Consider the following 11,565-nt stretch of genomic DNA (forward strand, 5'->3'; position numbering starts at 1 on the left):
CCAATTTTTAAAAAATATTTGACAAAACAATTAATAAACTTAACCCTGCCTTATATATCTTTTGTCCTCTGCATGAAGCATACCACAGAGGCAGGAGATGTCAGGACAGGCTGGGAAATGGACCTACTAGAGCTTGGCCCTCAGTAGTGTGAAGACCAAAGCTATTTCTCAGATTGGTTGATATCAGTCTCGTCTTTGGATCACGTCCATCCTGATATGCCTTTCAAAACCATGGAAAAGTTTTGAATTACTTCCATAAAGTAAAAATTCCTCCATTTCAGCAATACATTAAAAGGCATACTTTGTTAATGTAAACAGTCACTTGCTTTTCCATGACAGTCACCTTCATCATTGATATTCATTTCATGATGAGAATTCTATAGACAGATGAAGGTCAAAGCTACCTTAAGCTTCTCTCAGCAGGAAAAATATTTTTTAAAATATTATCAACACACACATATGTAGCTATATAAATATGTATATGGAAACTTACTGCCCAGTCAGTGAATAGAAATGATATGCTCTGGGAATCCTCCCTGTGTGACTGTACTTTCAAATTAGGAAAGCTTGTTATTTCCCTTGCTATTTCTATCCCTGTGTCTAACGGGGAAAGGTCAATATTTCATATAACATGAGCAGAAAGAGACTTTGGATTCTTCCCTAGTTTACAGAAAGGAAAAGATGAAAGTCCTCAGAAGGTTAGATGACATAAGATCACACTGCAGTGTTAAATCCAGTTTTCCTGATTCTCAATTCAGTCCTACTTTTGTGGTATAGCAGGAATCTATGGTATAAGAAAAAGTAAAATGTTATCAGGTTAGGTAGTAGAAATAGAAGGAATTAAAATAGTAAATGTAGGAGAAACTATGAAGGTCAGCCAGGCCTTGAAGAGAGACAAAGACAACAAGCTAAACTGTGGAATTATTTGTATTACTTTTAACCACAGGAGTAGGTTACAAATATACAGTAGAAACCCAACTAGGAAGGGTCTAAAGGTCTTTATTCAAAGCTACACCATGCATTTTCCTCTTAGGACTGCCCTAGCAATTGGACCCCACCTTATGGTTAAAAAGAGAAGAAATCCTAATTTAATAAATAAATAAATAATGTAAACAGCTAATAGGGACAGAACTGTGTATGGCACAGGAAGCACTGTTCTGAAGGAATGTCTGGAGAGGAATTGGATAAAATTGGGTCACAAACAAATAAGGATGTCATAATGAGAAAGAAAATGCTTTAGGTATCAAATGGCTCATTTGACCCTGCAAACCCCAGAGTGAGCTCCTAGGTCCTGTTGGTTTGTTATCTCTCCCCTGACTTTTGTCATGGTCAGTGTTGGACAAAAGTCAGGAAGCAGTATGCCATATCAGTTTAGTCTACTCCACCAGGGACAATTGGAAGGCAACTCCAGACACTCCTGCCCCCAGGCCTGGGCTAAGATGAGATGCTCACACTCCTGGGGCTCCATACATGGGTCAGGAAGTCTAGGCCACCTTATGTTTACTCCACACTTAATATGTGAAGTCCTATCGTGGGCCACACATTTTTATATAAAATATGTAATACAGGTAGGAACTATTAATCCCAGTTGAGAAACATGCAAACTGAGCCTCGAGGATCATGTGTTATTGCAGAAGGCCAAAGCGTATGGCAAGGTCTGCATCCAAATTTCAGAAGTCTTCATCTAGTTCTCTTTTTCCATATTATGAAGCAGATTTACCATAAAATGGAGTCAAAATCACAATCTACAATTAATGTAGAGATTTTTAAAAAGGACTATCCCAAATTTCAAGGAAATTACATTTTTCAAAGTTCATATATTTCCTTCTAAACAGATTTTCCCAATGGAAATAGAAATGTTTGACATGAGGCAGCTTGGTCTCAATGTCTGGCTTATTCTAATTGCTATTTAGTGAGTACAAGTGAAATAAATCATTTTTCAAGTTTAGATTTTCAAGTTAATGGAATGGGAGACATCTGGTAATCTATTCTGTGAACATTCTAAAAATCAACAAAGGTGGGAGGAGGCTGAAAAACAGGCCGTACAAACAGGCTGCTGTGGTTACCTGAAGCTCTTCCAGGACGATCACTATAGGAGCAGTTAAGCTAGAACTGCTTCCTGTTCCCTAGAAAACACCTGCTCTAGGTAAAAAGCACAGCTATCAATAGAAATGGCAAGAGCTCTGCTGTGAAAATCCACCTACAGTATCCGGGACACTTCTGTAGGGGCACGTCCCCGCCAAGTCATGTTTTGTTCAGACATGTTCTTTCCTTTGATAGATCTCTTCACTTTCAAGTGAATGGACTGATAAATCTAATTAGGATTAATGGCACTTATGAAAGGCGTCAATAAAGTATTCCATTTGTATGGGAGTTAGGCTCTTTGCACTCAGATTCTCTTATAAATTTACAGGACCTGGAGCCTTTTAGCAATATGCTATATTTAAGTTTAATTACCACATGGTTAAAGACAAGTTACTCTCTTGACAGATAAGCTCAGCATGAGATATGGTTTTTCTATTTGTGGTGGGCTTATAATAAAAAAAGACTAATAATGCACAAAAGAGATTAAAACAGACAACTCTCAGAACACTTAGTTACCATCAAGTTAAGTAGGATCAGTGAGGAAAACCAATGTAAAAAACTATTTTAAAAGTCCTTAAAGAATGTTTCATATTGTCTTCTGAGACAGGCCAGATAACATTCCTTACCTGAAAATTGTACATGTTAAAGAAAAAAACAATCTTCACAAATTATTTAGAACTTCTCTGGGAAGAATTTCCTATTAATTTTATGAATGTGTATATATTCATATGCTCACACACACACACACACACACACACATATATATCCTGGGAGAGAACCATCATTAATATTCTAATTGCATTGATTTGATTTTTTTCTGAGGTCCATCAATATTGCATATAATCTCTGTATTTATCTATATTCATAAATGTGTTCCACTTAAAACAGAGGTAATTATTTTACTGTAAACCAAAGACAGTGTATTTCCAACATTATGAACATATCTTTCATCTGATGTTTGTTTCAAATGAGCAAAGTTAAAATTTTCTTACCATCCAAGCTGTGACAAAGTCCCCCATCCAGGTCCCTACTGCAGCTAATTTCATGAAACTTTCATTTCGGATGCCCATATAGTCTGTAATGATATATGCTCTGTGGAAACAAACACACAAAACATTGTCCAGACTCAGCCATAGAGTCAAAGCTTTCTGGTTCAGCAAGATGTAAAGGAACTTTTCCCCTCTCAGCGAGCTTTCTTGATTTTGTCTCACCACATATCCTTATAAATCTGAAAGTCTAGGAAGAGCTCTTAGGGTGTCTGGGTCAGTTCCAATTAGATTTGGAGACTGACTGTGGCTCTACCGATTACCATGTGTGTTTCATATTTGAGCTGCATGACTGACAACAGCTTTTGAAAAATCAAACAGAAATACTCAGCAAAGGCATCATTTCATGCTCATTCAAGTATGAGCAGAGCAGAAACAATTCTTGAGTTAGAACAACTTGAAAGGAGAGAGAAGAGCTAACTTTCCTTCAGTTCTGTCAAGTCAGAACCAGGCCTTAGATATACTATGATACCTGAACAATGTTCAGAATAACTTCAAGATTTCAGAAAAAATTTCCGCAGAATAAAGTAATGTAAAATTTGATTCAAATGTGTGGTTTAAATTACTACTGAAATAACAATAAGAAGATTTAAATTTTATCACTTTCTTTTTGTATAGCTAATTCTTGTTTGCTTGCTATAATACCCATTCATATTCTTTACAGCTCAGAGAAAGATTCAAAGGTACAACTGATCATTAAATACCAGTGAGAAGACTATGCTTATCATTTATTAAGCATTTTCATTTCCATGTTTTCATTTTATATTCAAGAAAACCCTAAGTATTATTTTTCCCATTTTGCAATTTCTTTTAGAATACTGAGACTCAGATCACTTTACTTGCCCAATCAATATCACATAACTAATGAATGGCAGCTAGGAATCAAATCTCTCTCTCTCTCTCTTATATTTTTATTTTACTCTAAATTTTTTCACTCATAGTTTTTCCTTACTTCAAATTTTATTTTTTATACATGAAAATACCTATATAATTTAAAGTATTCAACTTGATTCTTCTTGGATTAATTTTAAAACATAATAGATAATGATATGTGTATCTACTGAAATTATAAAAAAGCATATTTTTGAAGCCACTGAGAAGTAAACTACCTCCAGTTCAGGTTTTTTCTGAAGTTATATAATACAGTTTTTTTATCCTTTAAATAAATAGATATTTAAATATATAGTTTAATTTAACAACAAAAGTGAACTTATAAATTCTTAAAACAACTCTTTTTCCACAAGCCTCCTTCACCTACCTTGGAGGGTCTATGTAAATGTCTTGAGGTCTTACCCCAAAAGTCTGAATCTCCAATTCCATAGATTTCTATAATAGTCAAATAATGTAGAGCTACCATAAACTGCATGTTTACAACATGTCAGGAATAGTTATTAGCACATTAAATATAGTGTCTCCATCAACTTTCATATCCGTACAATTAAATGTATTATTATTCCTATTTCACAAATATGGAATTGAGGTTTAGAAAGTTTTTGCAACTTGTTCAAGGTCAAGCACATATTAAATGTACAGGATTTGAATCTAATCTTGACTGGCTCCAAAATCCAGGCAGTTAACCACTATGTAATACCTTCTTCTGACAAGTGTTAGTGGAGATATAAAAATCACAAAGAATATGTACTCTGTCCCCCAGTATTTTAGTAGACAGTGAAGTCCAAGACTTATTTCCTTTGAAGGTAAGTCATAATAAGTAGCTAGATGTAGCATGCAAATCTTTCCCTTAGCTACCATCAAGTCTTGGACTCCCATTCATACAAAGTTCACCAATCTAAGTAGCTTGAATTTAAGAGACCCCAAGTTAACTTGGACAGCTAGGTGTTACTCCATTAAGTACCACTATCACTAAACAGCTCTCGGGCAGTGAACCCAACGTACTATAGAATATTAGATCTGGTAATTGTCCAGCTCTTTCAACAGCATCTCTCTTAAAGAACTTGCTCAATGCCACTTCCCTACCTGTCCCATTTTTAATTAGGTCTAGAATACATTGAGGTAGAGTGGAAATTTCAGGATACATTCCTTGTGATTGTACAGATGTGCATAAGAGAAGGCATCATTCTTTTATTTCATTATCTAAAAATAGAGGTGGGCTGTGCAACAGATCAATGATCCAGTGAAGTACAACTTTTAAAAAATGTGAATAAAATACAAAAAGTTACCATCCCAAAATCTTCTTTAAGGTATCAGAGAGTTGATGAGGCTATGAGGACTAGGAAAAAAAAGATAGATTGGAAAGAACTGTGGAAAGGTTAGAATTATGGAAAAGTTAGATATATTTTTCCTTGGAATTTGATGATTCTGTATGCAAGGAAAGAGGATAAGAATTTGGGCTTTACTTGGGCAGAGGGTGATCTCAGTGGGCTGGAGACACAACCTTAAGGAGCCAAGATCCTAGTGATAAAGGAGGAGCCCAGAAGACAGCATGACAAACAGCTGCTTTATCTTTCAAGACATTTGCCAGATTCTGAACTTGTTCAGAGGGGAAGCTCAATGGCCAAATAAAGTCCGTACGAAGAATTACAGGGTTTGGCAACTTCAGCATGCTGCGCAGGCTATTACAGTGCAGAATCTGCTCAGAGTGTGGTCCAAGAGGATACAGGGCTATAGAGGGCTAGTGAAAACCAGAGATGGATGGATCCTTGATGAAAGTGTCAGTCAGCCCTTACCCAGGCCATTCTATGACTGGACTATGGCGATCACCTTCTACTTTTTCCAAACAGAGGAAAGAGGGAAATTTTTCTGAAAGAATAAAATACATATCATCTAGATTCTCTATACAGTTTTATATATAACATCTGTCAGCCACTGAAAAATTACTAGAATGTCAAGAAATAGGAGCACATCACTGAAAACCCAGAGAAGAAACAAGATCTAAAACTAGATAATAAGCTGCAGGAGGACAGGATGCAATTTTGGCTATTTTGTTCACTACTGATTCCCCAGTACCTAGAGCACTGCCTGCTTATAGTAAATAATCAATAAACATTTGCTTAACTTATAAATTAATGAATTGACCCAAATTATTCATATTTACATCTGTATGGCATAAGATTTATGTATATTGAACCCTACAAACAGCAATAAAGTGAGATTGAATCATGATGAACTTTTTCACAGAGAAAGACATCAAAAATATTTTTAAATTGCTTTGTGTGTTTACTTTATTTCTGCACCTACATTTGTAGCTCCTTGACTGCAGGATAGCCGTCCTGTATTCACCTATCAGCAGAAATTAATTATCCTCCTCTGGGGCTTTGGGCACATGATAAATACTAGATGCTATAACAATGCAGATTAGATAGCACAGGCAATTTATGAAACAATTTGTATATTTAAAAGAGTGATATATAAAGACTAGTATTATTCTTATTTTTGCTGCTGTGAACAAATATGAGGAGGAGTTACAAATACACAGACCTGTCATAAGAATTTTCAGCTATTTCATCGATTTGTATATTCATTAATACTTAACAATAGTTCCTGGTTGGGTTGTAAAGAAGAGAATATACATACATCTACATAAGCAATTTTAGCCAGTTTGAATATTGCATTGGACTATAAATAATATAAATTGTGAAGCTTCCTACACCCAGTGGTTTTGAGGAGTTATTCAGAATTAAGTTTTATTTGCTAGGAGGCACCATTGAAGGTTTAGATTTTAGGGTTTTTTGTTTTTAAGTATACAATTCAGTTTTATTAGCTATAGGCACCGTGCCCTACGTTAGATCCCCAGAACTTACTCTTCTTATAACAAACTTTATCCCCTTTGATCAACATCTCCCCAGTCCCCCCTCCCCCAGCCTCTGGTAACCACTATTATCCTCTCTGTTTCAAGTTCAACTTTTTTAGATGCCACATGTAAGCAAGATCACTCAGTATTTGTCTTCCTGTGCCTGGCTTATCTCACTTGGCATAATGTCACCCAAGTTCATCCATGTAGTCGCCTCTTAACATATTTTTTTTAATTGAAACATAATTGATTATACATGTTTGTGGGGTACAGAGTTGACTATCAGTACCTGTGTACAATATGTGATGATCAAATCAGGATAGTGAGAATATTCATCATTATAAAACACAAGCATTCTTTGTGTCCATTAACCAATTTCTCATTAACCCCCTCCCCTCCCCTTTCCCACCTCTAGTAACCACAGTTCTGTTCAGAAGGAGAGAAAAGTTTTACTTTTGTTTGGTGCTTTAGCTTATTATTTCAACTGTTCATACATACATTTTGTTTGTTTTCGTTTGTGCTTAAGCAGGTTATTTCCACTATGCATGGATCTAGAAAATCTTGCAATTCCACCAGCCTTCCAGGTAAATATTGATCACTGATACATTCTTTAAAGATCCTAAATGAATTTCTTCTCGGCCTCTAACTTTAGTTTTTCTTTTTTTTGTTTTTTTTTTCTTGAGATTTCAAGCTTAGCTGTCAAATCCATAACAAATGTGTGAAAACTTCTTTGTATGGGTTCCAGGAAAGTTTAATCATTATCATAACAGCTTGACAACATGAACTACCAAGACTATCACTAGTTAAAACTATGTGTTAAGTGACTAAACAGACTGTAAAATGGGCTAAATGGTCAATAAAAATATAATATAATGAATCAGTTTTACAGGTGACAGTCTTGATCACTAGCAACACAAGTTCTGGTTCACTTCAGCCTATTACTTATGTGTAAGTGGATGCATTATAGTCAGCGCCAGGTGATTTAAGGGTTGAGTCTCTGAAAGTTTAACAGGAGGCAGTAAACCATAGATCACAAAACCAATACGGATTCAAGCTTCACTGAAGATCCATCTGTGGCCAGCTGGATTCATAATGTCACAGCTGTCTCTCCAAGCCATGTTTGGGCAACATAAACAAGACTGGGAACTTCATACACAAGTAAATCATGTATAAGGAGTTGACTTACATGAGTACAGACTTGCATTAAACACAGTGAAACTAAAGCAAAAGCTCTAACTATTTTTAAGGCACTGAGTGAAAATTTGTCACTACAAAATGCCAAGAATCAAACCTAAATTAATTATATTTATTACTTTTACCCACTTTTATGTCTGTAATGAAATGATTAACAGACTTTAACCTCATCACTTAGTCAACTAGTATGCAAATAACTCATTTTAGTATTTTTATTCAAAGTTTCTAGTTCTTGACTATTGAAAAACTTTGATGAAGCCCAATACATGTTTAAAGACCTTCCAGGACAAACCTTGGGTATGAAGTTATGGGACAAGGTCCACCAGAATGTCAAAAATGCTGCAGATAGCCTGAACAGCCCTGCAGCAGCCAAGGGAGCCCTGCCCCTTGCGGGTTTTGCCACAAGAGACCTGAACAGCCCTATAGCAGCCCTGGGAACCCTACCCCTTGCAGCTTTTACCCTGGTAGGTTTGCAACTGGGCAGCAATCTCTGGGGCCCCACTCCTTGTGGCTCCCAAAGCAAGAGTACTGAACTACCGGACAGCAGCCTCCAGAGCCCTGCTCCATGTGTCTCCACTGCAGGAGCCTTGGGCCACCTGGCAGCAGCCTCCAGAGCCACCACCCTTGTGGTTTCTGCCTTGGGAGCCTTAAGCTGCCATACAGAGGCCTCCAAAGCACTGCCCTGCATGGCCTCCACCCAGCTGAACCTTCTGTAGTCCAATCCCATATGGTTAGGCAATAGGAAACTCACACCACCAGGCCACAGCCTCTGAAGCCCACCCCCCACAAACCTACCACTACTAAAGCACAGTGCTGCACCAGGAACCCCAGTTCACATGGCCCCAATCACCCTCAGCCACACCACATCTGTCAGTGCCCACCAGTCTGCTGATTCTACCCAGAATATTTGAATCTAGCTGAAACTTCTTGGACTATAGAGTCTATGTGGAGCCAAAATTAAGATATCCCACCCCACAGGGAACATAAAACAAATCTGCAGGAGGAATTCTCTCTCCTGAAAAGCCACTCGAGTAACTGAAGAAGCAACTGCTCCACAAGATGACTAGGCATCAACATAGGGATACTAGAAATATAAAAAAACAATAAAATATGATACCCTCAAAGGAATACAATAACTTCAAATATCAGAACCCAATCTACAAGAAACCCTTGAAACAGATGCAAAATAATTCAGACCAACAATCTTAAAGAAATCAGTGAGATATAAGAAGAGTCACACAGACAACATAATGAAATGAGAAAAATAATCCAAGACATAAAGGAGGAAATCTACAAGGAGATTAATGCTATAAAAAAGGATGTGGCAGAACTCTTGGAACTGAAGGACTCATTCAATGAAATAAAAACTACATTCGAGAACTTAGGCAGCAGGCTTGAGCAAGCAGATGAAAGAATTTCTAATCTTGAAGACAGTGTTTTGAAAAACCCAAGCAGACAAAAAAAGAAAGAAAGAAAGAAAGAAAAAAGACTTTTAAAAACTGAAGGAAATCTTTGGGAGCTATCAGACAGCCTCAAGCACACAAACATCCTAATCATGGGTGTTCCAGAAGGGGAGCAAAAATAAAAAGGCATTAAAAACCTATTCAAAGAAATAATCACAGAAAACTTCCAAGGTATTGGTAGAGAAATAGATTTCCAGATTCAAGAAACTTAAAAATCCCCAAACAGATGCCATTCTCCCAAACTCATTCTATGAGGCCAGCATAACCCTGATACCAAAATCAGGCAAAGATACAACAAAAAAAGAAAACTACAGGGCAATATCCTTGATGAACATAGATGCAGAAATCCTCAGCAAAATACCAGCAAACAGAATGCAGCAACAAACCAAAAAGATTATCTATCATGATCAAATGGAATTCATCCCAGGGATGCAAGGATGGTTCACCATATGCAAATCAATAAATGTGATACATCACATCCACAAAATCAAAAACAAAAACTTTGATTATCTCAATAGATGAAGAAAAAGCATTTGACAAAATTCAACATCACTTCATGAGAAACACTCTCAACAAATTAGGTATAGAAGGAAAGAATCTCAACAGAATAAAAACCATATATGACAAACCCACTGTCAATATCATTCTTGAAGAACAGGAACAAGACAAGGATGCCTGCTCTTACCACACCTATTTAATATAGTACTGGAAGTATTTGCCAGAGTAATTGGACACGAGAAAGAAATAAAGGGAATCCAAATAGGAAAAGACAAAGTCAAATTGTACCTGTTTGCTGATGACAAGTTTCTAGACAAACTCTGCCAAAAAAACTTAGAGCTGATAAATGAATTCAGTAAGGTTGCAGGATACAAAATCAATATACACAAATCAGCAGTGTTTTTATATCCAACAATAAACTAGCAGAAAAAGAAATCAAGAAAGTAGCACATTTACAAAAGTAACCAAAAATAAATAAATAAAATATCTAAGAATAAATCTAACCAAGCAATGGGCATGCTGCCAGTATGGATCTGGCCATCACATCTTGGGCACAAGTGGTGACAGTCAGCTTTGTACCCCATGAACATTCATAACCAATAAAAAAGAATAAGTATCTTGTCAAAGATTTTTTAAAAATCTAACCAAATAACCAAGCAGGTGAAAAATCTCTACAATGAGAACTAAAAACCACTGCTGAAAGAAATGAAAGAGGACACTAAAAGATGGGAAGACATTCCTTATTCATAGATTAGAAGAATCTACATAGTGAAAATGTCTATATTACCCAAAGCCATGTACAGATTCAATGTGATCCCCATCAAAATATCAATGGCATTCTTCACAGAAATAGAAAAAACAACCCTAACATTCCTATGGAATAACAAAAGACCCCAAATAGTCAAAACAATCCTGAGCAAAAATAAAGAAAGCAGGAGGCATTATACTTCCTGACTTCAAACTATATTACAAAACTACAAAAACAATATGGTACTGGCATAAAAACAGACATGTTACCCAGTGGAACAGAATAGAGAACCCAGAAACCAACTGATCTTTGACAAAGGCACCAAGAACACACAAAGGGGAAAAAGATCCTCTTCAATAAATGGTGCTGGGAAAACTGGATATCCATATGTAGAAGAATGAAACTAGATCCGTACCTCTCTTTATATACCAAAATCAACTCAAAATGGATTAAAGACTTAAATATAAGACCTGAAACTTTAAAACTCCTAGAAGAAAACATATAGGAAACACTCTGGGATGTAGGACTGAGCAAAAGTTTATGAATAAGACCCCAAAAGCACATACAACCAAAGGGAAAATAAACAAATGAAATTATATCAAATAAAAAGCTTCTGCATAGCAAAGGGAAACAATCTACAGAGTGTAAAGACAACCAAAAGAATGGGAGAAAATATTTGCAAACTATGCATCTGACAAGGGATTAATATCCAAAATACACAAGGAGCTCAAACAACTTTACAATAAAAAAAAAATAACAATCCAATTAAAAATGGGTAAA

The 11,565-nt window shown here is 36.3% G+C and overlaps 1 protein-coding gene across 4 annotated transcripts in view; it reads right to left on the reverse strand.

Annotated features, from left to right (window-relative positions):
* Positions 1-11,565, reverse strand: part of TMEM117 (transmembrane protein 117) — a 469,003-nt gene that overhangs the window by 231,597 nt on the left and 225,841 nt on the right. For 3 of the 4 annotated variants that reach the window (XM_063075380.1, XM_063075381.1, XM_063075379.1), the window contains one exon: positions 3,078-3,177. The exons of the other annotated variant lie outside the window; for it this stretch is intronic. In XM_063075380.1, coding sequence (XP_062931450.1) covers positions 3,078-3,177 — 100 coding nt within the window. The remainder of the gene's footprint in view (positions 1-3,077; positions 3,178-11,565) is intronic. 4 annotated transcript variants of the gene reach the window in all.

Source organism: Cynocephalus volans, chromosome 12, assembly GCF_027409185.1.
Source record: "Cynocephalus volans isolate mCynVol1 chromosome 12, mCynVol1.pri, whole genome shotgun sequence".
In the NCBI taxonomy this organism is placed as follows: domain Eukaryota; kingdom Metazoa; phylum Chordata; class Mammalia; order Dermoptera; family Cynocephalidae; genus Cynocephalus; species Cynocephalus volans.